The 27,361-nt window shown below is 44.1% G+C and overlaps 4 protein-coding genes across 18 annotated transcripts in view; 2 read left to right on the top strand and 2 right to left on the bottom strand.

The window, feature by feature from the left end:
- LOC119118151 (pleckstrin homology domain interacting protein) overlaps nt 1–7,911 on the bottom strand; it is a 31,473-nt gene extending 23,562 nt beyond the window's left edge. Inside the window, exons 1-17 of one of the 3 annotated variants that reach the window (XM_037244933.1) lie at nt 7,188–7,911; nt 6,998–7,056; nt 6,880–6,909; nt 6,687–6,746; nt 4,362–4,512; nt 4,170–4,268; nt 3,917–4,077; nt 2,963–3,184; nt 2,705–2,805; nt 2,366–2,436; nt 2,162–2,262; nt 1,959–1,999; nt 1,612–1,710; nt 1,386–1,542; nt 828–962; nt 435–563; nt 136–361 (exon numbers count right to left, since the gene is read on the bottom strand). In XM_037244933.1, coding sequence (XP_037100828.1) covers nt 136–361; nt 435–563; nt 828–962; nt 1,386–1,542; nt 1,612–1,710; nt 1,959–1,999; nt 2,162–2,262; nt 2,366–2,436; nt 2,705–2,805; nt 2,963–3,184; nt 3,917–4,077; nt 4,170–4,268; nt 4,362–4,512; nt 6,687–6,746; nt 6,880–6,909; nt 6,998–7,056; nt 7,188–7,227 — 1,882 coding nt within the window. In that variant the 5' untranslated portion in view covers nt 7,228–7,911. The remainder of the gene's footprint in view (nt 1–135; nt 362–434; nt 564–827; nt 963–1,385; nt 1,543–1,611; nt 1,711–1,958; nt 2,000–2,161; nt 2,263–2,365; nt 2,437–2,704; nt 2,806–2,962; nt 3,185–3,916; nt 4,078–4,169; nt 4,269–4,361; nt 4,513–6,686; nt 6,747–6,879; nt 6,910–6,997; nt 7,057–7,187) is intronic. The other 2 variants (XM_037244931.1, XM_037244932.1) reach the window with 2 other exon arrangements.
- Nucleotides 7,912–9,078: 1,167 nt separating this feature from the next.
- Nucleotides 9,079–27,117, bottom strand: hmgn3 (high mobility group nucleosomal binding domain 3). 11 transcript variants are annotated; one of them, XM_037244943.1, is made up of 9 exons: nt 26,985–27,117; nt 21,525–21,609; nt 16,147–16,253; nt 12,564–12,617; nt 12,327–12,356; nt 10,572–10,619; nt 10,347–10,445; nt 10,145–10,244; nt 9,079–9,667 (listed from the first exon to the last, which is right to left on the bottom strand). In XM_037244943.1, the coding sequence occupies exons 3-9, from the start codon at nt 16,186–16,188 to the stop codon at nt 9,660–9,662; spliced, it is 381 nt and encodes a 126-aa protein (XP_037100838.1). In that variant the 5' UTR covers nt 16,189–16,253; nt 21,525–21,609; nt 26,985–27,117; the 3' UTR covers nt 9,079–9,659. The 11 variants fall into 11 exon arrangements, with proteins under 11 accessions (XP_037100838.1, XP_037100837.1, XP_037100842.1 ...); XM_037244942.1 differs by having other exon boundaries at nt 10,572–10,622; nt 26,985–27,108; XM_037244947.1 differs by lacking the exon at nt 12,327–12,356 and having other exon boundaries at nt 10,572–10,622.
- enpp5 (ectonucleotide pyrophosphatase/phosphodiesterase 5) lies at nt 15,215–19,082 on the top strand. 2 transcript variants are annotated; one of them, XM_037244937.1, is made up of 4 exons: nt 15,215–15,498; nt 16,366–17,228; nt 17,290–17,466; nt 17,902–19,082. In XM_037244937.1, exons 2-4 carry the CDS (start codon nt 16,376–16,378, stop codon nt 18,312–18,314), a joined length of 1,443 nt encoding a protein of 480 aa, XP_037100832.1. In that variant the 5' UTR covers nt 15,215–15,498; nt 16,366–16,375; the 3' UTR covers nt 18,315–19,082. The 2 variants fall into 2 exon arrangements, with proteins under 2 accessions (XP_037100832.1, XP_037100831.1); XM_037244936.1 differs by having other exon boundaries at nt 15,216–15,374.
- clic5b (chloride intracellular channel 5b) lies at nt 19,642–24,314 on the top strand. Of its 2 annotated transcripts, none has more exons than XM_037244940.1 (6): nt 19,642–20,214; nt 22,274–22,383; nt 22,730–22,855; nt 23,011–23,117; nt 23,443–23,624; nt 23,799–24,314. In XM_037244940.1, the coding sequence occupies exons 1-6, from the start codon at nt 19,750–19,752 to the stop codon at nt 23,961–23,963; spliced, it is 1,155 nt and encodes a 384-aa protein (XP_037100835.1). In that variant the 5' UTR covers nt 19,642–19,749; the 3' UTR covers nt 23,964–24,314. The 2 variants fall into 2 exon arrangements, with proteins under 2 accessions (XP_037100835.1, XP_037100836.1); XM_037244941.1 differs by lacking the exon at nt 19,642–20,214 and adding an exon at nt 21,187–21,442.
- Nucleotides 27,118–27,361: the final 244 nt, after the last annotated feature.

Raw genomic sequence — 27,361 nt, 5'->3', positions numbered from 1 at the left:
AATGAATTATAATTACTCAACTTATTTCACCAAATTAAAATAAAACTTTAACTTTTACTCATATTTTCATACTTAACATTGTTGACACGACAACAAACAAAACTTGTGTTGACATTAAAAACATCACACTCGTACCCGAGGAGGTGACGCCCATCTGGGGGATGAGCTGCTCGTCCCGACAGCCCTCCCGGCCAGGTACCAGTCGCTGGTATCGGGGCGGATGTGGGTTGCCGTCCACGTCCACCAGGAAGGGGGGCGGCATAAGATGAGGCGCCTGCTGGGTCTGCTCGTCCAGCACGTAGTTGTTGGCGTCACGGATTAGTGGCCGGTAGTCGGTGTGGAAGAACATCTGGTCGGCAATCTTAAATTTCGCAAATCAATGATGTCAGGTAACAACATTGAGTGAGTGTGTGTGAAAGTGTTCAAAAGCTTACCTTGTCATATCTCCCGCTAGAGCCAAAGCCGAAGATGAGTAGGTGACCGTGGGAGTCGGTGGCAGCAAAATGTTGCCCGTCCGGACTACACTTGCAGTCAAACAACGCCCCGTGCCCCTGACCCTCGATCTAAAAACATGTTGGCACTCGTATAAAAATGTTTTGAGATTTCTAGCCACTTACTAATCTTTACATCAATTTCCATTCAAAATGTGGAAATAGCTATGAATACTTTCTGGAGCAATGCTTTGGTAGACGCCAGTGCGCATACCGTCGCTAAGTGTATTCATTTATTCATGCAAAGCAGGCACCAGAATTTAAGTAAAACATCTGCATAACATGTGAGGCGGACAAAGAAAAAGAAATGCAGATCTTTTTCCAGCGCTAGCTCACCATGTTGAAGTAGGATCGGATCTTGACGCCCCTGGCCAGGTCCCACACAATACAATTGCCGTCATGCCCCGCCGAGAAAAGGATGCGGGGGTCGAAGGGGTGCGGCTCCAGGACAAAAACCTCGTCCTCGTGACCCTGTCGAGAAAAAAAAAAGCCAGAATCAAGGTTAAATGATCCTCCGTCACGCAGTATCCTTGAATGCGTCATTTGGCCTGAAGCAATTTTACTAACGATTGAAATTTGACAGCACTTTATGTATGTATCCTTGAATGTGTCATTTGACCTGAAGCAATTTTACTAACGATTGAAATTTGACAGCACTTTATGTATGTAAATGGACTAGTTTGACTGTGTAAAGACAGGTGTTAAGTCCGTGGGCAGGAGTAGAAGGGAGATGTTTTTGAAAATTCTGCCTCCAAAGCCAGTTTGACTAGATGAAATATGATATGCATAATGATTTGGTGGCTATGAAATTTGATAACAAAAACTAAGCTGAGTTGAACTAACTTTGAAGCCATGTATGCATATTTTCTTTGTCCTTAAAATAACCATACGTACCATCAGGACGTGAACCAGGTTTCCGCTGATGGAATTCCAGACCTTCAGCGTCAGGTTGTTGGCTGCCGTTATCACCGTGCCGTCGTGGCGGTCCCACGCCACCATGGTGACCTTTAGCTTGGTCACCTTGTCTTCTAGTGGTGGTGGGTTGTACTTCCTACAAGAAGGCAGTTTTGCAGGTGCTTGGGAAAAACACAGTGGTTTGTTCACTGACTGCTAAACATACCCTGGTAATTTAGTCTGCATGTCTAGCAGGATGCTCCTCCAGCCTTGAGGCTGCAGCTGCCAGATGCGTGCCGTGCCGTCCCTGCTGCCGCTCACAAACCTAAGAAACAAAGAAACACACATTATTGCTGCCGCCGAACGAACACAAAAGCGAGAAGTACACACAACAGCTCCTCGCGTCTAACAATGCGTATTCGGTTCATGTAGTCATTGAATCATTGAGTGGTGGCAGCATTTCTGCTGTGCTGACAAAAGTCGGTTAATTGCAACACTCCGAGCTTCCATCACAACAAATTGCAGTACGTGCACCGCAAAAAAACAAAAACACAAGCAGACACACAAACTTACCGGTCGCTGCAGTGAGAGAACTGGATGCTGTCAACTTTGTCCTAGTAAACAAAAAAAAATATGAAGCCAGTGTGAAGAGGATAGATTTCTAAATCATGGTATTTCTTCACATAGTGGCCTCTGCCCTTCTCAGGAATTTATTTGCTACACATTTTATTCTAGTTCTTCTATTAATTATGTGTCTATTCATTGGCTTTACTGACTGAATGGGACTCCAGTTCTGAGATCTTCTCTGGTTGTCCTGAGCCAAAGTAGTACACTCTGATGATATGATCCGTGCTTCCTGTCGCCAGGAACATCCCACCTGTATACAAACAAAGCCTATTAAATTTCATATTTTGAAGGTGTACACTGTCCAGACGGTGTCATTTGTAAAGAATACTTTGAGAATAAATAGTTGTGGTCACCTGCGCTGAAGGAGGAGCACATCATCTGGACGCCGGGTCTGGAACGCTCGGTGAACTTACTAGGCCTTTGACTGAATGTAAGGAAAACGATGATGTCAGCAGAAAATGCTAACAATGACGGTGAATCAGGAAAAAGGTGTCATGACCACGTAACAAGAGCATTTTAATAAATACTGGCCCTGAAGCGGATGAATTCATTTTATTCACATTATTTCCTAGGGGAAAAATGTAAAATTGTTTTCAGCTTAGGAGACTCCACTTCACCTGTTCACAATATTATTATTTATGTATAATAAAGAAAATCTAAGTGCTCTTATTATAGTGGCGGCTGTGTCTTACCCGAACTTGAGTGTGCGTGCATCCCACTGCCAGAAACAGATGGTGCCGTCAGCGCCCGTGGAGGACAGGTAGCGCTTGGAGCCGCTACATAGAGGAGAAAACTGCAAACACAAGCAGTTCATCGATTGTTACTTTGTATCCTTTAGCACACGTTCTCAGTCTTCCGCTCGTACTCACACAGCTCTCAAAATAAGAAACGATCTGTGTAACCTAATTTAAGAACAGCATCCTCTCATAGAATCGAAAGGGACTCGTCACCTGGAGAGATGTGATGGACGCTGCGTGGCCCTCCAGCACGGCTAGCGGAGCGCACGTCTGCAAGCACCACACTCGGATGGTCTTGTCGCACGAGCCGGCGGCAATCATGGTGTTCTCGTAGCTGACCGTCATGTCGGAGATTTCGGCGGCGTGCCCACGCAACGTCGCCAGCAGACGACCGTTATCCGTGCTCCAGATTTTCACCAGGCAGTCGTCAGAACCCTGAAGTCGAAGGCGCAGAAAGGAGAAGGTACATCAGCATGACTTCCGTTCTAGTAATGATCTTTTCTTTTGTTGTTCAAACATCTCATATCTCAAGGACTCATCAAAAGAAATGAATCGTCAAGGAAAAATAATCAACATGTCCGCTCCAAGGTAAATATATAAGAGACTGCAAACTGGAGGGGGTGGAGGAGGGAGGGAAAAGTGAAAGAGAATGAATGTTAATTCTGGCACTTATCCAGCAAACGCCGCGGAGGAAACACTCCTACTCTCCAGTTGTGAGGAAGAAAAGCGGGAAAAGAGAAGAGGGGCAGCGGTTGGGAAGGGAACAAAGGAGGGGCCGCATGGGAGGAAGAATAAAAAGGCGGCGAATGCGAGCGAGCCCAGGAAATGTAAGAGCGTAAAGAGAGATAACAGAGGAGTCAATCTCGTAGCCGCCCCTGCAACCCCCCTCCCACCAGCTCCGCAAACATTTTTAGACATTTTAGGACATTGAAAGCTGCAACTGGAAGCTGAGAGCATTAAATAAACCTTAAATAGTCAAGACAATCACAAGACAATGAAAACAATTTGTAACTTGTGGCACAAATGCTGTGTACCTGCGTAAGAATGTGCCATGTCTCATTTCCAAATGTATTTTAACATCAAACTAATTTTACAATGAAACTATCAAGGTTGACAAAGGTGTGTTATTTTCTTATGCTTCACAAGTACAGACGTGTGCAGACTTACGGTGAAAATGCGTCTTCCCGTCCTGTCGAAGGTGACGCAGTAGACGGAGGAAAGGTGTCCCAGGATCCTCTTATGCATCTTCATGTGCTGATACACAGCGGTGGGCACCAGCTGACGCAAGCGGTAAGAACCGTTTAGCCGCCGGCCGTGGCTGGTCTCCACTGGGACAATGGGGGGAGAGAGAGAGAGACGCATGATGTGAGGATGCAAGACTCCATCACTAACAATTAAACATTTATCTTGTGTTGTTTACCGATGTTGGCCGGGCTACCGTAGATGATGGGAGGCTCTGGCGGTCGCCCGCAGTGAAGCGCCGCCAGCGCCGAACCCTTCCATACAACATGCTTACAACCTAGGCGACACAACAGCAACAACAAAAAAACAACCCCAAAAATGTTCAAGTGCTCTTCCATACACGTTTAGTCTAAGAGTCGCATTGGCTCACTCTTGCTGGTGCGGAGGAGATTCTGTCGGCCCGCCCCCAGCAAGCTGGTGAGTCCGGGCACGCTGGCTGGGACATCCCGCTCCAGTAAAGGACACACCCTGGAGCATACGTGCAGCAGGTGCCCGGGACTGATGTGACGGTACAGCTTCACCTGCATCATAACATGTGCGTGCACACAGTTAGACGAGCAACTAAATCAAAACACTCCACAACATTTGGATTTTGCAGCGCTGTCCTTGGAGAGACTAGCGACATTTGTGTGTAATGAATAAATGAACATATATAAATGTACACATACGCAACATCCATTATGCCAATACAATATTTTGTTTGACTGTCATACAGTGTTTCCATTGCTTTCACACTTGAGTGGCATTGTGTGTTTAGAAAGGATTCGGTAAATTTTATTTTTTAAATAAGACAAATATATATTTTGTTTTGGTTTCGGGTCTCTCATTGAACACACGTGACTGTGCACACGTTTACATACTGACATGCAACACATTCTATTCTTTTTCTTCTCTGCATTAACAGCCTAAGTAGCACACACGCACAAGCACGATTAATGGCCGCCCATAATTACATCCAACATCATTGCCGGTATGAGAAACGTGATTAGCATATCACAACGCTCGAGCTCACGCACACACGCACTATTTTCTCTGCACATAATGGCTCCCTGCAGATAATTGCAAAAGAAACCATCTTCATAAGTGTCATTTTCCATGCAGCACAGCACTGGAAAATCAAACGCTGTCAAGATGCTTCATTATCTAAAAATATTTTCAGAAACATGCACAACAGTACATCCCCTTCGTGTAACAATGCAAAATGCGCATTTCATTTAATTAATGCATCTTAACTAATTACCCCTAATTAATAATGATAATTAATTCCCATCTCCATCCTCCCAACCTAAATGCACAATACACTTGGAAGGTACATCACCAACTTAATAATTACAATAAAGAAATTAATAATACAAATATGATATCACAAATATTTTTCTTTCAAATGCAAAGCATTTACACTATTTTTCAAGAGCGTAATCCGAGGCAAGCTTTGATTGACAGGTTGTGGGATGGGCATGCAGAGAGAGAAAGAAAGAGAAAACGAGAGCATGTGTACTCAGGAATTTCTTTTCTCATAACTCCATAAATATTACACTTTCACATACTCTAATCCTCCATGTATATATTTGTAACATTCACAGATGCAAAGCAAATATTTATGTGAGAAAAAAAAATCTCCCAGAATGTATTTAAATAGTTTGGAATAATCGATAAAATTGCATTTAATATCAAAATATGTGCATTACACATGTATAGCTCTTCGGTAAAAATAGTCAACCACTTGGGGATGCATTTTATCAATGTTGTAAAATGCCATAGAGCTTGCTTAAATGTGCTTTCAATGAGCATAATATGAACAATATTTAATTGCAATATTTGTATAAATGCAAAAAGATTGTACGAGCTCATCTATAAGGATTGGTGGTTGGGAAACTGACGGTCGCAGTCCTAGTGTTCACATGTAAACAAATGAAAAATGACTATTTTATGAAGAGCTTCTGAACAACTGTTGAGGTACCCTTGAGCAAGGCACCAGAACCACCAATCGGTAATGTCAATGTGAAAGGTAGTGGTTTCAAACAGGCATCTCTTACTGCACGCCTACATGCGTGTGTGATCTGGTTCTCGTTGCGATGTGCAACAGCAGAGTGCGAGTCTTCTTTCCCCTTTGAGAGATTCTAATGAATAAATAACACAAAAAATAGCAACAAGAGTGGTACGTTACCTATTATCTCCATGTCCAAAGTAAAACCTCCAAGGGAAATTAAAAAATGTACTTCCAAAAACACGCTTCGGTATTTCATCCTTCCTTCTGCGTGGCAGCTACTAATCCGGATTCAATCCAAATATGAATTTACTTTAAAAAATGAGTCAAATAATCCAGTTTGAAGATGAGGAGGAGCGTTGTGTGTATGGAGCAGGCTGGAAGTGAGCGAGTGAGAGACTTGTGCTCCAGTCCAGTCGAGCCTGCCTGCCTTGCCTGCACCCACAACACTCGTGACGTAGCAACAATTCCACGCGCTTTAAAACTCCACTTTCCCCTTTAAGGACTAACGTGGGACACCACTTGGGTGAAGATGCCAGGTCCCGACCCCCCTAAGAATCTTCGTCTAAGACCTTTTATTTTTTTATTTTTTTTAAATGTAGTTATTTTAAAATGTTTTGCTGCTTGCATGGGGAAAAATGCGGGAAATTCAATTCGTAAAGTTGCCGTGTGAAACTTTCTCCCTGCAAAAGAGAGAAGCTCCCTTACCAAATTGTCATACGTCCCGGGGTGTTCCTGTCCGGTCCAGTCCAACCTCTTGGGCAGCAGCTAAACACAAAGGAACACATGAAACATTTTTAAGTGTTATCGTCATAAGAAGTGTTTTTTTAAAGACGTGTCCACGAAAAGTGAAGCAAAAAGGGGCGATAATGCAGCGCCCGCGCATCTCTACTCCACTTACCTCCTTATCCTCTACCTCCCTTATCAGCGTCTGAAAATGGATTAAAAAAAGACAACATGACGCCTCATGGCCGCCTTGATGTGCTCCAAAATAAGCCCCGAAACTGTCAAATACCAACCTCTGCTGCTTCTTGGCACGGTCCGGCTTCGAGAAAGCGGGCGATTAGGAAGTAGAGCTCTGGTGTAGGTCGGAGTGGAGAGAGAAGAGGAACGGGGAAGCTGCGTTACAAGAGGGCTACCGATCGCGGGGAGGGAGAAGGGGGGACATAAACGACAACCTCGGCCCGCTCCCCGAGCTCCGCTACTCACCAGAAGTCAACTGCGCGAGCTGCGGCCTGTCTGAAGCCATGTTTTCGGCGTGCTTCCGTGAGGGCAGCGCCAGAGCCGGAGCCGGGCCGCTGGGTGTCGGTGGCTGCCCTGTAGCTGTCACTGTTTATCCACCAGGAAGAGGCTGCCTCCATTCAGGCGCTCGAAAACAGGCCCGGCTCGCCTCCGCTCACAGTGCTCCTCCGCGTGGCGGCAAGTCTAGTGCACCCCCCCGGCTGGGTTTGGCTGCCAAACACCGCCACACATGACGGGGACGCAAGATCTGCGCGCACACAATATTTTATGAGGAGAAAATGTTGACTTTAGTCGTCAGATTTTAATCTTATGTAGGTCTTTTTATCCAGATCCCCCTCCCCCTCCAAATGGTAAAACGCGAGCTCTCGGCGGAGGGATATCAACGGTGTGTTTCGGCCACTGTAGAGAGGAGCTTGTAATGGCACCCTACACGATGAAGAGAGAAATTTGTTACATCAACGTGGTCGATACTTAATTCATTTAGACGACGTTTGACGAGTTCATAAGTAATACCTGACCAATAATAATAATTAAGATATTAGACGTAAAAAAAAAAAAAAGTCGTTGTCGAATCTGCGCGCGGCGGCTTGCTACTCCTTAAAAGCCAACTTGAAGTCGACGTTTTGTTTTCTAAAGTGGTTCGTTTAGGTGTTACTTAAATCTTGCTAATAACACTCGACCTCTCAGGGAACTGCTCGGCGCGGAAAAAGTCCATCTCCTTAACGCTGCCTGACACTAAAATGGGGGAAGGGTTGTTGTTATCGTGCAGACGGGGGGGTGTGAGGGGGGCAACAACGTAAAATCTCGTGAGTTTAGTGAAACAGAATGGAAACATTGGAGTAACATTAAGGCAATTATCACGGATCGACATCGACAGTAAATGTGTCCGTTGGTCGAGTCTCACAGAGCTCCAATGTGTAACTTGGAACCCTGAGCCCAATTTATTTACATATTTTTTGGAATTTGCAAATACAATTGAAAATATCAGTATAATAAAAAAATGCATGTTGTATTTTGATATAGCCTACAGTTGTATTACAATCAACTTCATGAAAAATCACGAGTAATTGCTTTATTCCAGTAAGCAATTATATATATTTTTCTTAAAGTCCCCGTAATACTCATATCTTGGTCCATGTCTGTTTTATAAATCAAATGTTACCCTGAAGCACAAGTTTGGCCACCCCTGTTGAGGCATGAACCGACTAGGAAACTTGTGGTCTGGCTTGCCATCAGTGGTGACCCCTGTAGCCACAAGGCGGCACTCTCCTCTTGCGCTTAATGTTTGGTGTTGACATGGTTATGACATCTCTCTCATATCTTGACCACGATTTAGATGACATAAGTTGATATAACAATGCTCAACTTCCACAAATATTTTGCTGTTGAAAGTATAGCTACCCGCTTTCAATGTAGGGTGCAAAGGTAAAAATACTCAAGTAAATAACAGAATAATTACATAACAATTGTGCCTTGTCCAATCTTTTGTAACTTAATTTCACCTCGTATTAAAAAAGAAAGCCAACCAGTGGCCTTACATATCATGTCCATGAATGACGACAGAGGAGCCACATTGGCGCGCCCGATTGCTGACCTTTCACTTCCTGATGCAGCACTTTTTTGTATTTGTCCGTGCCACGTGGGCTCCCACAAAAAGATGTCCAACTCCACGTACACACAGAGCTGAGCAGGGCCCCCCAGCAGGAAAATGCCGTCAAAAGCCACTCTAGAACGCCTATGATGGAATGGTGGCATCTCCCAACACGCATTTGTTTGCGTGTTGGGCATCATCACAAATAGGGCATCATGCCCTGCAGTGTGAATGTTGCCTAATAAATGGAGTCTTGCAAAACAAAAACAAAGTGTCCAACCTTTTATTTGAAAATACTCTCCCAACAGGAAAAGCCAATTGAGGCGCCTCTAGAACACAAGCACCGCTGCTTATTGCTATGTCACATTGCTGCAATCTTACCAGAATTAGGATGGGTATGGGGGGTCGGGTATAGGAGAGCAAAAAAAGGTTGGGAAGTCAAGACGAGACCCACCCATCATGTCCAGTCCAGCACACACATACAAAAAAGGAGCCATGGGCCATTCTGAAAAAGAAGAGATGTAAAAATGCTGCAGGTGTTCTCCATGGCGACCGCCGTGTTCTCTAAAAATAGGACAACTACTACTGAAATATGACGACTGTGGAAATCGGGAGGAAGAACATGAGCAGTCGTCTAATCATAAAAAAAAGAAATAATAATAATAAAAAAAAGAGTTTTGAAGCTAGTGTCAGTGCTGAATTTTAGGGAATGCTGGTTGGTCATCTCTAGCATCTATTACAAGTCTACAAAAATTCAGCATCTTACAAAAAGTTGTAGATAGGGAAAAGGGAGGGGCGGTGGCGTCTGTCGTTTTTACGCCTTCTCCTCGGTGGCGTCCTCAGCAGCCTCAGTCACCTGGAGGGAAGAAAAACGGCAAGAATTACACTTTAAAAAAAAAATTAAAAAAAAAAGCACTGTAACACACTGCAAACAATCACAAGATAGGAAATACAGTCCAATCTCTTAAATTGTAGGATTTGAAATGTCACCCAAATTGTGGAAAAATAAATAACGCAACGTAAGCCGCTGCCTCAGTTCATTAGCTTCATACGGATGCACCAATTTTAGGATCCAACTCTGCCAACATTTCCTGCTGTTGTCTCCCGCTGCTATCACGCTGCCACCTGGCTCTCCTATTGGATGCACCAAAATGCCACCCCAAGTTGACGGGCCACCAACCTCCACAGCACCACGCTGCGCCATTGTACTACAAACACACGAATGGGCACTATGCTGTACTAAGTGCAGGGTGAAAAGGCTTTTCTGCTGAAGATGAAGCTATACGTTAGTTGGGCACACGCAAAGTTGGGTTAGCGTGACACTCTTGCATACCCTTCACTCTGACCGTCTCGCTCTGCCCTCGCACTGACATGGCGGAGAGAGCCGAGTTTCTGATGGAAGACACACTGACAGATGGACGACACACAAAGATCTGCGTGTGTACGCAAATGCGGTTGTGTGGAAAGACAAATGGACAATTGTTATTAAATGCTTTTTTTCCCTGCACATTTTATTTTTTTGGTCTGTCTCAAACCTCGTTATTCTTCGCGTCTCCGTTCTGGGCAGGGCCATCTTCCTTCTTCCCTTTGGTGGTGCCTTTCCGTGCCTTTGCACCCTTTTCGTCGGCCACCTTCTGCAGAGGAAGTCGTTCAAAAATCAATATTAGTTATCCATTCATTGATCATTAGGATGAATAAAACGTGTGTGTTTAAGATTGCACAGATGTTTTTAAGAAAATGTGTGTATGAGTTTTATTTACCTTGACGATGACCTTCTTGGCTTTGGCCTCTAGCTTTGGTGGCGCAGGCTTCTGAGGGACCAACGGAATGTGATTAGACTGAGCATTTACCGTGGCATCTACAGGCATTCATAAACTTTTTTTGGCTGTGCATCAATTACTTAGATTTCATCCTAAATGGGCACCTTGAACTGAAATGGCAGACATCCTTTTCAGGCAGGGCTACTTGAGACATTGAACATACATACATACACCATGCATAAGTTCTACAGTATTCGCTGGCGTCATGTCGAAAACTCAAAATTGATATAAAAAGTGATGACGCCAGCGATACAAACAGAAAAAAAACAGGCTGTGTGATGAAGCAGCGTTCAGGAAATAGGTGATATACCGTTTTTTTCCATGTATAATGCGCAAAATTTAACTAATTTATTGTCCTAAAATCTGGGGTGCGCATTATACATGGGTACAATTTTATTTTAATTTTTTTTATTTTTATTTTATTTTATTTTTTTTGACACGTCAGCTATATAAAGAGCGAGAGTTCAGTTCTCTACCTAAATGCGTATTACAGGTTCACTTCAAACACGCTCCATACGAACACAATGCTCTCGTATCAGACGCTTGCTCGATCACCTGCTCGTTTGCTGTCACAATGTACCCTACACAAATCCGAAACATTTGTTGCGGCTCCGAGTCACGACGAGGGGCAAGTTTTGGTTTCCAAGGGTGTTTTTATTCCTCTTCAACTTCTCTCCCATACTTTTTCACCTTTTTCACATGTCCGCACGTCACTTTCCTCTCTTTTCATTTTCACCTAACTGATCGCGGTGGTGCCTTTATGGGCAGTCGGAGAAATCAACGCCAACAAAAAAAAATACATCCAGCCTAGTTAAGAAATCAACAGAAATGTCACCATGACAATTGTGAATAATAAATAAATAATTATTATATATATTATTATTATAATAAATAATTGTGATAAATAACGAACATCACTCAAATATTGGTGATCCCGTTGAGAGTCTCACATATTTCTTCGCTATGGAGTTTGCTACTGCATGCGCAGTGATACTGACCGGCAGAATAACATCCGGTTGTTCCCAAAGATGATCTTTTTTCTGAAATAATTTTACGTTTACGGACTTAAGTAACCCGGCCGGGTCATACCAAAGACTATAAAAATGGGACCCATTGCCTCCCTGCTTGGCACTAGCATTAAGGGTTGGAATTGGGGGGTTAGATCACCAAATGATTCCCGAGCGCGGCGCCGCTGCTGCTCACTGCTCCCCTCTCCCCCAGGGGATGGATCAAAATCACACGGGGATGGGTCAAATGCAGAGGACAAATTTCACCACACCCAGATGCGTGTGTGACGATCATTGGGACTTTTAAAAAAAAAAAAAATAAATAAAAAAAAAAAAAAAGAAAGAAAATTGGGTGCGTATTATACATGGGTACAGGCTTTTTTCCAGCATCAACATGCCATTTTTAGGGTGCGTATTATACATGGGGGCGCATTATACATGGAAAAAACGGTAAAATTTTGTTTTAGCTCATTTGTACCATTTTTGCACACCGAATTCATCCACCCGTGATGTAAATGGACCACTATGGTTGTAATTTTACTGATGATTTATTATCAATGAATTACTACTGCACCACACGGGACAGAAGACAAACATCGAAAAGACATAAAACAAACGCGTGCATAACGTTGACATTGAAGAAGTATAGTGGTGAAGACAGCGAGGAGGAGGTGAGAACCAAACTTACCGCTGACAACCTCTCGGACTTCCTGGTGGGCTAAAATAATCATTAAGAGAGTGAGAGACAGAGACAGAAAGAGAGAGAGAGGAAGAGAAAGACATCAGTTGTACTTCTGCAATTTGTCTTTACCTGCTCTGCTCGCTTAGTGAGTGCTTTTCACAATAAGAAAAAATCAAATAAAAACTGCACACACACGCACACACACACACACACACACACACACAAGTTGCACTTTTGATTTACCTCTTGTTTGGTGACCTTGGAGCTGTCCTTGCCCTCGTGGCCCTCAGGAGACTGCTGGGCAGAGCACAGTGAGCACATCAGGTCAAAACACTACTTTAGGTTGACTTTTTCAAGTTATGAGCTGTCACTTTGTAAATTTTTTTGTGTGCTTTGGGTTGTCAGGCAAAATTTGAGTTACTATCAAACTTCAGAGCCACTGCAGTTAAGTGGAAAAAATAGAGCAAGCGTCACCAATGCTTTTTTTGGCAGTTTACTAGATGGTAGCCTACAGTTAAACACAAATGCAAAATGAAAACAAAAGCTGCTCACACTGAGCCGATTGCGTGGTTAAGTTTCCCCCCCCCCCCCTCATGGAGACATATATCAATTTCTGTGATAATTAAGATCCTATGGAATCATCCTGTTTACATGGCCAGAGATGAGCTGCGAAAGTCACCGATTTACAAAGGCGGGCTGCTCTATGCGCATGCGCAACATCGCGTACACCCAACAAGACAGAGGTGAGGAAGGTCCGTCCACACAGTGTTGGTTTTGGATGGGCCCAAATACCCTGACCCCCCCTCTCTCTCAAACACACATGCACACAATGGTGGCATCCAGGCGGTACACGAATATGTACAAAGATGGCCAAAAGAGCCTGGAACGTTCGCAATACATTTCTCTCGTGTTATTTTGAATTTTTCGTTCCATGACATCCTTCTGCGTGGACGCCTCCGTTATGACATTTTAGCCATTTATCCACTCGGCGTGTCTTCGTGACATTGTACATCCAGCACTAAAATTAAGGTTGGGGGGATAAGAGGAACTCGCGGAGAAAAAACGCAACCACGCTTTCTAACTTGCAAATCACTTGAACGGATGCGCGCTGATTTTAACAGCAAAATTTTCGAAGCGGTCGTGGAGACAAATAGCAGTGGCGACACTCACCTTCCTCTTCGGCATGTTGCTTGTTAATGGAAAAACACCCAAAACGACGCTAAACTATGAGGTCAAGCCTTTCAAAAGTCCACACGGTGGGTAATTCCAACTAGCGGATCGATATCTAAAAAGCACCTTGTCTAATATGTTGATTATTATGCACTCCCCTAAAACTCTGTGCCTCGCTACACCATTGGCCGGCGCGCGCCAAATCTTCTCCCATACCGACTCGCCATTGGTCATTCCTGTCTCCATGTAAATAAGTACGTCACGGATGTTTGGACTGACAGCGGCCACTGATCGTTTCCGATTGGCTGAGCGACCTGACTCGACCCTGCCTTCTGCAGTGCTCAGTACCAAAGGCGAGCGATGACAACCAAGCCTGCATGGCTCTCGGCGGATCTCGCACATGTCGGAGTGTATTGTTGTAAAATAAATGAATAAATAAACAAAAATGCCAACAAAAAGGGGCAGGAAAATTGTCGCAATGCTACACACGTACCACATCTAGAACAGCGGCCATTGTGTGCTGGGGATTCTTTTTTTTTTTTTTTTTTTTTAAACCAAATCTGTGGCATAAAAACACATCAATAAGTATGCTTCATTTTGGTAAGGGGAAATTTATTTCTATAGCGCCATTCGTAGACAAATTATTGCTATGTACGGTGTAATCTTGTTAATAATAATGAAGATTAAGATTCACACGTATATTTGTAGTGTACATAGTGCATGTGTAAATCTATCCTGACAACATCCAGAACTTTTGAACCTAAATGCATGACCTTTGTGTGTAATGTCAAACGAGCAGAAGTGTATAGTGAGTGCCACACAAATGACAAAAGAGCTTTTTTTCAACAAACAAAACAATCCCCCTGAAAATCTTTGTCATGAAGCACGCACGTGATGAAAAACGCACAGTCATCTGAATGAAACAATGAAGAGCACACGTGTAATACGTCAAGCTTATATAGAAATGTGTAGACTCGGCACGTATAGAACACTTCATCTCATGTCTGCCTTTTGTTTAGAATATGTTTGTGGAACGTTTCGGACTTGACAGGGGCATTAAAGGCAGCCATTGTAAAAAAAAATATATATATATATGGACGCGCGAGTAATATTACCGGGTATCAGGGCCAATATCAGCCTTATTTAGAAGGTTTTTTATATATTGTAAGGTTACAAAATGTGAAAACGTTCAACGGGTATGAACATTTGAAGGCATTGCGTACGAGGACAGTGACACCCTTAGACGGGCTTTGACAGCCCTCTAGTGGGTATTCATGGTAGTGTAGGTTGTGGTTTTGCATTCTGCTATAAGACCCACCCAACAGGGGACAAATTCCCCTAGTGTTAAGTAAACACTGTTTCTAAAATCAAGAAACTGTGCCACAGTGTCTGTTTAAAGCACAAATGACTAATAAAAATAAAGTACAGCATCTACAGTGGGTGTGCATGTTATTCTCAAGTGTTTTGTTCTGGACATTTAAAGATTAAATGCCTGTTTAAAGGGGACTTGCTCAAGGGAACAATATTTTTTGCTGTGTTATAAGAGTAAATATGTCAAAATACTATAGTTGCCTTTTCTGTTCTCATATGGTCTTGTTAAATTTCCGAACATGCACACCAGCCTCAATCGTCCCTGTTTCACCCGAAAAGTAAAATAAAACATCTATTTTATACTATTAGAAACTCCTCCGCCCCGCCTCTCCCGTCACTGAGCCTATATGACGTCATAGAAGCGCCGCACTCGTCAGTCACGGTGCGCTGAGAAGGCAACGCTGTATTCATTTACATCCGTCTATGATCGATCAATTAATGCATGCACGGAAATTACACATTCAATTGAAGAATCGATTTGTTGTCATGTCACCATGAGAGCTACGTACGAATGTAAATCTACTAAATAAATACACTACGTGAACGCTGCCAAATAGGCGGGACTTCCTTCCGGCTGTCAGTCGAGTTTGGCTGTTTATCGCAGTGCGCACACATCAACTGTGCAACGATCAGATAGGTAAGCCTGTGGTGACACTGCTTTTTATGTCATTAATATTATGTGCTTGTCTCTCGGTTTAATCGACGATATGCAGTTGTAATTGTAGCGTGCAAACGGTGCATAAAAGGTCCAAAATGTCTGTTAACCCGGCTGCGGCTAATCTCGTGTTGTCCTTTTTGCTTTGATGCACTACAATGTTCGTCACCTATTTACTGGCCGCTTATATCCGCATACCCGACTCTCTCTTTAATAACACATCTGCACAATTTGTCATTTTGAATTACATCCACAGTTCTGCGTTTACTAATACAAGTAAACCCCCGTTTATCACGTTCTAGGAGAGAATTGATAATTGACTTGATAGGTTTAGCCATCACAGACGCTTTAAGCTTCTTTAAAAAAAATCTTAAACTTCCTACTTGCAAAGTTCTCTAAATAAATAGCAAAGCAAGTTTGCTTTAATCAGTCTTTGAAATTTTGAAGTTTACTGTAAAGCTGAGATAAAATATAATAAATATTTTATATTTTTAACACCAAAATATTCAACCAAACCATTTAAATCTACCAAAAGTCTGCTAGCTTGATGCTAACCTATAATTGGAACAACATAGTAGACATTAGCAATGATGCTATGGTAATTACTGTATTAACATTTACAGCACTTAAAGTTCCGTGAAACTTCTTTGCTTCTTCTTCTTGCTCTCGCATCTCTTCCAGTAGACCTTAGTGCTAGCCGGCATGTTGCATCACAAATGTGTTCGTCTTGGCTCCAACTGTGGTGGGAAAAAGCCAAGTGTATTAACGACATTGAGTATTACCAATGTTATTACTAGTATATAGCGGTAATGGAAAAAAGTCCACTGAAGTTGTCTTCTATGTTGACAGGTTTCTACACATGATGCTGGGTCATCTGATGTGTGGAGGTCCGGGCCTTCTGGCCCTCTTGTGGACCTTCATACCGCCTTTAGTTTCCCCCCAAGGCTTAACAGAGCGCCCCAAACTGCTCCTGGTGTCCTTCGACGGTTTTCGCTGGGACTACGTGAACCGCGTCCCCACGCCAAACTTCCACGTCCTTATGCAGGAAGGCGTGACGGTGGAGCAAGTGAAGAACGTGTACATCACAAAGACCTTACCCAACCACTACAGCTTGGTGACGGGCCTCTATGCCGAGACGCACGGCATCGTCGCTAACGACATGTTTGACCCGGTCCTCAACCGCTCCTTCTCCATGGAGACAGAGAGCCTCTACGAGTCCCAGTGGTGGGAGCAGGCGGTGCCCCTGTGGGTTACCATCCAGAAATCCGGCGGGCGAAGCGGCGCCGCTATGTGGCCCGGTTCCGACGTGAAGATCCACGGAATATTCCCTACTCGCTACCTCCCATACAACGCCTCAGTCGCCTTTGAGACTCGGGTGGAGCACCTAATTAAATGGTTCTCTGCACCTGACCAGGAGGCTGTGGATTTCGGGATCCTGTACTGGGAAGAACCGGATGAGAGTGGACACGATTTTGGGCCAGAAAGCTCCCAGATGGACGGCGTCATCGCCGACGTGGATGAGAAACTGGGCTTCCTGCTCAACGAGCTGAAGAAGGCGGGCCTGTATAAGAAGGTCAACCTGGTAGTGACCAGCGACCACGGCATGACTCAGCTCTTCCCCAATAAGATCATCGAACTGGACGAGTACGTGAGCAGAGACCTTTACACCTTGGTGGACAAGAGTCCCGTAGTGGCGATACTGCCCAAAGAAGGTAACATCACATTTCCGCCATGTCAACTTGGCATATCGTTTCTGACAATGCTCTATTTTAGGGAAGCTGGATGAGGTGTACAACAAGTTGTCCGATGCCAACCCCTACATGGCGGTCTACCGTAAGGACGCCATCCCCGAGCGACTGCACTACCGCCACAACGTCAGGATCATGCCCATCCTGTTGGAGGCTCGTGAGGGATGGACCATCGTCCAGAACAGGAGCACACCGCTCATGTGTACGTCTCTACACCTCATATAATTTCTTTTTTTGTGCACTGCACTCTCCCTCTGTTCTATTATTAGCTCTCCTAGAGGTATTTATTTTTTCTTAAACATAGAACTGAATCCCATTTGATGTAATTAACAAGGAAAGAACAATGGTGGGTGTGTAGGCGTAAGCTTCCTCATGCTTAAAAAAAGCAGGTATTTTTCATCAGGTTTGTTGTCAGAATTTCTCTCGTCTCGGATACTTTGAGCAGGCACTAAAAATAGCACATCATAGTAGCTGCAAATAGAAAATAGTTCACTTTGAAATAGTGAAATTTTGAGGGCATTAGTTGGGCTAACATACCGATGAAGGAGAAAGAGGCTCAAAATGGGGCCACTACAGCCAACTGGAGACTGTGGAGTCAAGATCTGATGTTTATTTCCAATTTGTGGTCTCTCCTCAGTGGGAAATCACGGCTATGACAACACTCTGCGCAGCATGCAGCCCATCTTCTTCGCCCGCGGTCCGGCCTTCCGCCAGAACTACGTGAAGCCCACCATGCTCTCTGTGGACCTGTACCCCCTGATGTGCCACATCCTGGCCATCCCACCTCTGCCCAACAACGGCTCCCTCTCGGACGTTCGGGACCTGCTGCACCCGGAGCCCACGGCGTCCCCGCCTGGTGTCCCCACCCCTGCGGGGACGGCGCGGCCCACCTCCTTCCCCGTATTGTTGGGGTCCCTCCTGGGGGTGCTGCTGGTTGCGGGCTTCCTGATTGTGTTTGTTCAGCAGCTGACGCTCATGCAGCTGCCCTTGCTCAAGCAAGGCAGCAGGGAGATGTCGCAGCCTTTACTGCAAGAGGAGTTGCACCTGTAGCCGGAAGCAGCTGGACTCGTACCCCATCCTGGAGGAGGTCCAATCAGGAGCAGGTGGGGACTCTGGTCCAGTGTGGATGCTTTTGGTGGTAGAACTTCAAAACCTTAGTGTGAAGCTTTTTAGTGGCTTTCTTTGTGACTCGGGCTTCAAATGGGTGGAAACGTATTTCAATTGGAACTTGGTACTTTAAAAGGGTAAACGTGTCAAAGAATTTGAGACAATCTCTCACAAAAGCGAGGTATGGCAACATGCCCTGGAAAGATGTTACCCTCCTATAGAAAGCCGTTTTGAGTTATTTCCTTTGTCGATCATCTCAGTCGCTGTTCTCAAGTCTATACGTGTGGTCGGTTCTTTTTAATCTTTCTATGTTGGTGGAATGTGAAGTGCAGTTTTGCCATTGTGAGTATTTCCTCTCTTTGGAGTTTGTTTTTTTCCTCGTTGCTTCGGGCCAGAACTGTTCCTGCGATTTGCACTACATGACCGACAGGGGGCAGTAGACAGTAGGGTATGTATACGTTACATGTAGTGGGGGGGGGGGAATAAAAATTAGGTGCCTCTCGCCAAAAAGCTTTTAAAACAGCTTGGTCACTAAAGTGTTAGAAAGTTAGAGTATTTTTTCTGTCTTTATGGCTTTTAGATTAGAGCATTTACCCAAGTCCCCCCCAAATGACACTGTGATGTATTGTTTTTCATTTTCTATGATACATTTTCAAACGGAAAGAGGGAAAAGTGTCTTGCTGACAGATGAATGAGAGAAACACCCACACACCCACACACCCCCACACACCCCCCCCACCCCCCCCCCACACACCCCCCCCACACACCCCCCCACACCCCCCCCCCCCACACACACACACACACACACACACACACACACACACACACACACACACACACACACACACACACACACACACACACACACACACACACACACACACACACACACACACACACACACACACACACTATATTTGAGTGATTTGTTCAATAAATGATTGCCAGATGATTTGCATTTGTACAATGTAACATGAATCGGATCAAGAAATGTACTTCCTGTATTTGCTATGTTGACGAAATTAAAACGCCTTGATTTAAAAATAATTTGAAATCAATTGTCATTTGTTGTTAATTGTGAATAAGATCTATTTATTCATTAAAATTATATACAAAGATATATTTACAAATAAAACGATCAATACAAGCAAAAATTTAGTTTGCACGAGAAGCTTAAGTGACGCCTGCAGGCTCTAGCAAGAAAGCGCACTTTGTAAATTATCGGTGAGCTGGCAGGTTCAAAGGTCCTGTGCAGGGAGTCGCCGCTGGAATTTGCCCCATCGAGCATTGGTTGAGGATCAGTCTTCCGGGAGGAAGTCGTTGCCACTGCCGCTTCTCCTCTGCACTCCTTTTGAGCCCAGAAGATCCAACAACCAGAATGGAAGTGACCGTGGATGACGTTATGGTGCACGTCTCGGCCCAGGAGGAGCACTCTTCTCCCGACTACATGGACACCAGGGACAAAGACAAACGCAGCCGCTCCTCATCCTCCTCCTCGTCTTCCTCCTCGTCTTCCTCATCCAGCTATAAAGATGAAGAAAAAGCCCAGGAGAAGGTGGAAACCAAAGTGATGGAGATGAAAACTGTCATCCAGGAGACCAAAGCAGAGGAGGTGAACGGCGGATCCCGACGCTCATCATCATCATCATCATCTTCCCCGGAGGCAGACAACGTCGAGGATGGAATGATGATGGCCTACAAGCACCAAGAGGTTGAGTCCAAAATGGCCAAGGGGGAAGACCAGGTGGACTACGGCATCAAGACCCTGGAGAACCTCACCGTGGACAAGACCGCCCTTGCTCCGATCGAGCCCGAGCATCCTACGATCTCGCTCTATGTCAAGGTAGGCTGATGTCTGCAGCTCCAGTTCACCATATTCATTATTTTGCTTATTTACCACTGATATGAGCCACGGTGTGTTAGCAGTGATTTTCTTTTTTTACGTTGATGCTACAGGTGGTGTCCTCACATTTACGACATGGTCTTATCTATATCTGACATTCCAGATAAGCAGCGGGCAGAGATCAGCTGCGCAAAGCACCACGCCCCGGCTTTTGCACATTCCTTCACACTTTCATAAATGCAACTATCTTAAAAATACATGGACAACTTTCAAAGTGTCGCCATTGGGAAACCTTCGATGACTGCACAGGCAATGATTTCAGCAATATTTTAACGCCCTCGATAGTCAGACGATAAAAAAAAATTATAATAATAATATTAAAGGTAACCATGGAATTTTTATGAATAAAGAAAGTGTGTTTCAAAATAACTAATTATTTTAAACAATTTTTTACTTTTATTTTTTTGCTCAGTTGGTCAATGTTGGTATGATGCATTTCCCAGGAAGTGATTTTCTTCCTGTGTCAAAGTGTTGAAGTTGCCTTTTTTTTTTTTTACATGCGTTACTGTTTGACAGGCCCGTGAATGATTAGCCTGACAAGTCACCAATTTCAACCATCAACTTTAAAAGCTTCATATAATAGCTAAACCTTCAGAATAGTTACTTCCTATTTTATGACTTTTAACATTGAAATGTTTAACTAATCATGAGCCTGTTGTAATCTCTAATTACAAAAAAAAAAAAGAAAAAAAAGAAAATCAACCCAAAAAATTTGGGGGGAATTTTGAGGCAACAATTTTCATTTGGGAACAAATTTAATTAGCAAAGGCTATATAGATAGATATTGTCCCATGGTTTCTCCATCTGCCGTAAATGTGAACACGGGTTATTAAAAATGCAGCACGGGCTCCGCCCCCTTTGCACCCCCCCACACACACACACAGCAAAGTCTGACACCTGTTTGCACTCAGTGTCATTGAACGCTTTGCTTGCTTTCATTCCAACTGCTTTACTAGACAAATCTGACCCTAATCTGCATCCTCAACACATTAGCTGACTTTAGGACCACTTTAGGACCACTTTATTGCATAACTGGACTTTGACACTGGGACTATGTGTGTGGAGTTTGAAGATAGGATGTAGTGGCGTGACATATTGCAGGCTTTGCTATTGAAGAGGAAGCATGTCAGGTCCTGAGAGGGAGCCTGAGATTGAACTTTTTGTCAAGGTAAGACCAAAAAAAGTAGATTTTGATCTGTGTGTGCATGTGTGTGTGTGTGTGAGTAACACAATAGCAGAGGTTAAGTTACCTGGGATGCTCAGTGATGTACGGCCTTAGTTGTACTCGGCGGTGTTTGTTGTGCTGCTTGGCGCCCCCTGGGACTTGACGTGCACCTGTGGCAGGTGGCATAAAATTAGAAGACAAAAAAAAAATCATCCTCGCAGGAATTCTGGTTAAATAAAAACAAAATGACAAGACAGCTTGAGAAAGTCTTCCAAAATTTAAGTGATTATTGCTTAATCTGTGGGTCTTTCCATTGCAGATGTGGCCTTCTGTTATATTTATTACTGCTAAATACTTTAGTCTGAGCCTTTCTGTGTGCGTGCGTGCGTGTTGTCCGCGTTGACTGGCCATCATTATTTTACACTGAATTGTATGTGTTGTTTTTGTGCGGTAACAATGACACATGCTTGTGCTGCATTCAAGCTGACTTGGCGACTTTTTAGACAGACGTGGACTGTGTTCTGGTGTTTGCTTCTTTATGTGTGTGTGTGTGTATATGTGTGTGTGTGTAACATTCATAATTTAGATGGTGGGTTAGGTGTATGCTCTTCAATGTGCGCTGAAACATGAGCTCATTCAAAATCAATTGAGTCCTTGCTGCATAGGTATTTTCTTCACGCAAAGGTTTAAATTGCATCTGGCTAAAGTTGCTAACAATCAACTACAGTGTTCCCCCACTTTGTCATAACTTCTTTTAATTGATTTTAAAGTATAGATGACAAAAATAATGACTAGGATTCCTCCTCATGATAATTCTGGAATGACTGTTCCTAGGCGGGCAGCGATGGCGAGAGTATTGGCAACTGTCCTTTCTCTCAGCGTCTCTTCATGATTTTATGGCTCAAAGGCGTCGTCTTCAATGTCACCACTGTAGATCTCAAGAGGTGAGCGATGACGTGATTATTATTATTTTTTATTCAATTTACTTATTTATTTATTTGGGCACTATTAGGAATGTGTACTAGCTGACCTTGACATAACGTTGACGTCCCTGACAAGTCCAAAAGTAGTTTTACGATATAATAGTGAGTGAATGATTTTGAACGCAGTGAAGCCTCATCCACTCACTCCACATTGACTACAATGTACTTAACATAGATACTTACTCTAATTAGTGTAACAAGGTTGATAATCATTGTTGGAATGAATGCCTTTGAAATCGTACACCATGAAATCCATTATACAGAATTTAAAAAAAATTGCATCTTGTTCGGAATTGACCTCCCTCAGGAAGCCGGCCGACCTTAATAACCTGGCGCCCGGCACCCACCCGCCGTTCCTCACCTACAACGGAGAAGTCAAAACGGATATCAATAAGATTGAAGAGTTCCTCGAGGAAATGCTGGCGCCACCCAAGTAACACAAACACACATTCACACACACAAAGTATGTATTGTATGTAGGTCAAAAGTAGGTAACCAGTGTTTTGGTTTGAAATATATTAATAATAATAATATCATAATAATGATAGTAAAGACCTGATTATTTTTGTTCTTCTGATTGTAATCGAGGTATCCCAAACTGGCAGCCAAACATAGAGAGTCAAACACAGCGGGCAACGACATCTTCGCCAAGTTCTCAGCATTCATCAAGAATACCAAAATGGATGCTAACAATGGTGAGGAAGCTTACTGTGGTTTTTTCTGTGTGAAATATTTTTAAAATGTATTTTTATTTATTTTAAATTATTTTTTAAATTATAATGCCATTGTTGTATTAAATTTTTTGGGGGGAAATTGTGAAATGATTGAGTTTATAATTTAATTAAATAATTCATTAAAATGTTTGGGAAATAATGATAATGTTAATAAAAAATAAGTCAAGATAGGGTGAAATGATGACATTTATCAGTAGAGGGCAGCAGACTCCACTGTTTGCATCTTACGGAATACTTTGCTACCATCTAGTGGACATTATGAGAACAGTACTTTGCATGCTTTTAGCGCTAGGGCAAGGTCTGACAAGGGCCCTACAGAAACTGGACGACTATCTGAACAGTCCCCTGCCTGACGAGATCGATGCTAACAGTAGAGAGGAGGAAAAGGAGTCCAGAAGAAACTTCCTGGACGGAAATGAGCTGACATTGGCTGACTGCAACCTGCTGCCCAAACTGCACATTGTCAAGGTAGATAAAAAAAATAAAAATAATAACAATAATCAGCTCCTGATGCTAGTTTCACCAAGCATCATGACATTTCATGGGCATGCCAATTATCAGAAGGCCCACAAAAAGTCTCAAGAAGCCATGCCTAAAATCTACCATTTTGGTATGCAAAACTTTCCCATTTGTGTCTTGCAGGTGGTGGCCAAGAAGTACCGTAACTACGACATCCCCTCGGACATGACGGGTATCTGGCGCTACCTGAAGAACGCTGCCGCCCGCGACGAGTTCAACAACACGTGCGCCGCCGATGCCGAGATCGAGATTGCCTACAAGGACGTGGCCAAGAGGCTCGCCAAGTAGCCTCTTAACTACCAAAACCTTCCTTTTTTCTCTCAGCCCTGCAGAGATTTATTAGTTTAAGGATGCTCAAATGCACTCAGATGTGACGGATGGTCCCGCTCCTGCTGTCTGTGAGCTATTTATTCCTCATGACACAAAGCTCCCTTTCACATGTGCTGCAAAGCTTTGACTCACAGGCGTCGAGGCGGTGAGATTTATTTATCCCCACGCCTGTGGACGTCTCGCCCGACTCTCATGTTTATTATTGAGCTCCCGCTGCGCCTCGTCTTCCCACGGGATGGCGCGCCTACGAGCCGTCAACGTCAAAGTTCCTCTTGGTTGTCATTAAACTTCACTTGTTTTGTCTCCTCATGCTTAGTTTTTGCTTTAACAAACTGCAAAGAGTTTTTATTCGCTCGAGCCTATAAAGTCGAAGATGTGCCGTGCCTCGAAGGAGTTTCTAGCACGCGCTGCGGTTTGGAACATTTAAGGTGAAGGTACTGCACTTTAACGGTGACTCTGCAAATAAAATCCCATCCTTTGGCTGACGCAGGACGGCTACAAATGGAAGAGGCTTCCGTGCCAGAGCTCCAACGCCATCCCGTCTCGGAAAAGCCGAGAAGCGCCGCCACGCGAGTCGTCTCCAGTTTTCCTCGCTTGAAGAAAAGGCGCTCTGACTTGATGCCAGAGAAAATAAACGCGGGCCGCCCGCCTGCCTGGCGTTTCTTCGCGGCTTGCTAATTAGCTGCGGTGGGACGAAACAAATACCAATACGAAGTACAAAAAAGACACAAATGGCAATTTTGTATAGTTGACTTTCTTTTATGCTTCTTTTTGCTACACTCATTAACAGCGTCTTTAAAAAAAAAAAAAAAAAGTCAGAAAGTGTGCGTGTGTGTGTGTGTGTAAGGGGGGGGGGGTGCCTTTGGCCTGTTCAGCATAAAGTTCTGGCACGCGGCTTCAGTCCGCCTCGCATTGCGTACCCGCCTGGGTCTGACAGTCGGGATGATGTCTAATTCCAAACAGTAACGTGGGCGTGGGGGCTGCTCACAAAGGAGCCCTTTGTTTGCACACCTGGTCGCTGTCCATGGTCCTGGCACTTTGAAAATGGACGCCGTTGCTTTCATGTTTGGGCGACAGATCTGATCTGACAGATGTTATGACATATATGAAGAATTTGAGTTAATAAGCACGATTTGCTTTGTTTTCATAGACCCCAATAAGCAGTACCAGGATTGGAATTTCAGTTCAGCTTGAGCTTTTCAGCATTCACATGCAAGTTCTAGAGAAATTGCATTCTCTTGTCTGTTTTGTCGCTGGTGTTTCAGGAAATAAAAGAACACGGAGACTTGCTTGCGGACCCCCAAAAGCGGTTCCAAGAGGGGGCTGGAAGGGGGGGGGGCACTTTCATGCCTTGAAGAATGACTTCTGGCTTTCTGCAAGGTTCTGGCCGGCTGCCTGGATGCACTTTCCCCGCCAGTTCATCATTTTCTCATATTGGGTCAGCAAAGACAAGTCACTTTTATAAATTGGGTTAGGTTTGGGGGCCCACTTGGGGGGGGGGGGGGGTATGGGAGGCGTTGGTGTGCTGGGCGGGACCAGCAATTGGGGACGGGCTGGGATCTGGCATTCATTTAGCATGCAGAGGCAAAAATGTGTTGGAGCGGCACTAACTTAATAAGGACAAGCTAGACTGCCTTTGGCTCCGGGTAGGGCCGCATGGGTGGGCGCCCCCCCTCATCCAAGTCACACTTTTCAATGGCCGTTAGGGGGCGCCAAAGTACACACTTGCTCTTGACTCAGTTTAAATTAAGATGACTCTTTGGTAAGGCTCTTATCAGAGATACCCGAGTGGCTTTCAGCTATAAAACTGTTCTTCACCAGGACTTTTTCTGCTTTTTGAATGACATATGCGCGCAAATTGACAATTGATTGACGGCGGGGCGTGGTTGCACCCACAACGTTTGAGAGCAAAAAGAATGACCGATCTATCACAACTATGAAGCTTCGTTTGATTTACTTGGTAAAGTTGTTTTCTTTAATCATTCAAATTTGGCAGGGTTGTTAGCAACACTTTTCTCTGTGGTGTGTCAAATTTACATGACAGATTTATTTTCACAATATAGGGACTTATGGAATGACATGATCACACGCCTTTCTGAGAGCTCCTTGTGTACTTTTCACATAGTCAACTGATGCAAATGTCTTTGGGCGTCTGGCTTGTTTTAACTTCATCATTGTAATTGCACAACGCCGGGAATGTCAAAGTACAACCAGTGTGATCCCCCCCCCCCCCCCCTTCTCTTTTTTCCCCTTTCACAATAATTTAAATTCATGGAAATCCCAAGAATGTTCTTGACATGCACCTTCTAAAAAAACACACACATAGACACACGCACACACTCACACGGATGGTGAAGCTTAACCCCCCCCAACCCCTTTTTTTCCCAACTCATGTGAACACACTTAGATTGGCTCTATAATGTCTGGGAATAATGTAAAACAGCTTCCCGGCGTGTCCGTGTCTCTGCTCCCGTCTCTGGAACGCCACTGACGGCGGCAGGAGTCTGGATGAGCGCCGCCCATCTAAACCGCCCCCGCCACCCAGACCCCAAATTGTCGCCACCACTATCATCCAAAGACAACTCGCGCTCAGACATAGTGACGATCCCAAAGAATAACTACTGTACGATGACAGACAGATGAGGAAAAGTGGAAATATTCCTCGTTTAGTCAAACAGAACCTTAAAAATATCAATTGAGTCGATACAGTTGCGACCTGAGCACAAAACGCTAATTTGTGGTTGCAAAATACTAATTATGGATCCCATAAGTGCAAAACACTTATTTGTAGCCATAAAATAGAAAATTGTAGCTTTAAAAAAATACTCATTTGCGGACAAGAACATGCACACAAAATGGTAAGTGCTAAAAACCTATTTGGTATGACACGCACATCAAATGCAAGAGCACACGTACACACCACAACACACAACACGCTATTGCACAACGACTCACGCCAAAAAGTTTACAATGGCTTACCTTGACCAGGAACTCGCTGTGCATTGTGGCCAAGGGTATAATCCGCCGTGCCGTGCAAAATAACGGCAGTATTTAAACCGCAGTCGTGCACAGGTGAGTAACACACTACCGGGTTGAAAGTTTGACGAACCCGCTTGCCACCACACGACGCATGCGCACACCCCGCATAGCTATTAAAGATACAGCACACGCAGCACCGTTGCAAGAGTTCGTGCATTTTCTCGGCCAATCGAATTCCCATGCAAATACTGACCAATAGTGTTCCTCGGCACTCGACAAAAAATACGGTACTAGTTCCCTATCAGTCAGGGCTCTGGGTCAGGAATCACTTGATGACCTTATTTGTCAAATATGCCCTGTTAATGTCCTGAGAAATA

The sequence above is a fragment of the Syngnathus acus genome, chromosome 24, assembly GCF_901709675.1.
Source record: "Syngnathus acus chromosome 24, fSynAcu1.2, whole genome shotgun sequence".
Lineage (NCBI taxonomy): Eukaryota > Metazoa > Chordata > Actinopteri > Syngnathiformes > Syngnathidae > Syngnathus > Syngnathus acus.
This window is presented reverse-complemented; position numbering and strand designations above follow the sequence as displayed.

Bases quoted from the DNA above. Each gene is read 5' to 3' on its own strand.
- enpp5 (XM_037244936.1), top strand. The intron at 17,229-17,289 runs GTAACATCACAT...GCTCTATTTTAG, and splicing joins GGCGATACTGCCCAAAGAAG to GGAAGCTGGATGAGGTGTAC. The intron at 17,467-17,901 runs GTACGTCTCTAC...GTCTCTCCTCAG, and splicing joins CAGGAGCACACCGCTCATGT to TGGGAAATCACGGCTATGAC.
- hmgn3 (XM_037244942.1), bottom strand. From the start codon at position 16,188: ATGCGAGAGCAAGAAGAAGAAGCAAAGAAGTTTCACGGAACT. The intron at 10,623-12,326 runs GTAAGTTTGGTT...TTGGTCCCTCAG, and splicing joins AGTCCGAGAGGTTGTCAGCG to AAGCCTGCGCCACCAAAGCT. The intron at 10,446-10,571 runs GTAAATAAAACT...CTTCCTCTGCAG, and splicing joins CCAAGAAGGTCATCGTCAAG to AAGGTGGCCGACGAAAAGGG.
- clic5b (XM_037244940.1), top strand. From the start codon at position 19,750: ATGGAAGTGACCGTGGATGACGTTATGGTGCACGTCTCGGCCCAGGAG. The intron at 23,118-23,442 runs GTGAGGAAGCTT...GCATGCTTTTAG, and splicing joins CAAAATGGATGCTAACAATG to CGCTAGGGCAAGGTCTGACA. The intron at 23,625-23,798 runs GTAGATAAAAAA...TGTGTCTTGCAG, and splicing joins CCAAACTGCACATTGTCAAG to GTGGTGGCCAAGAAGTACCG.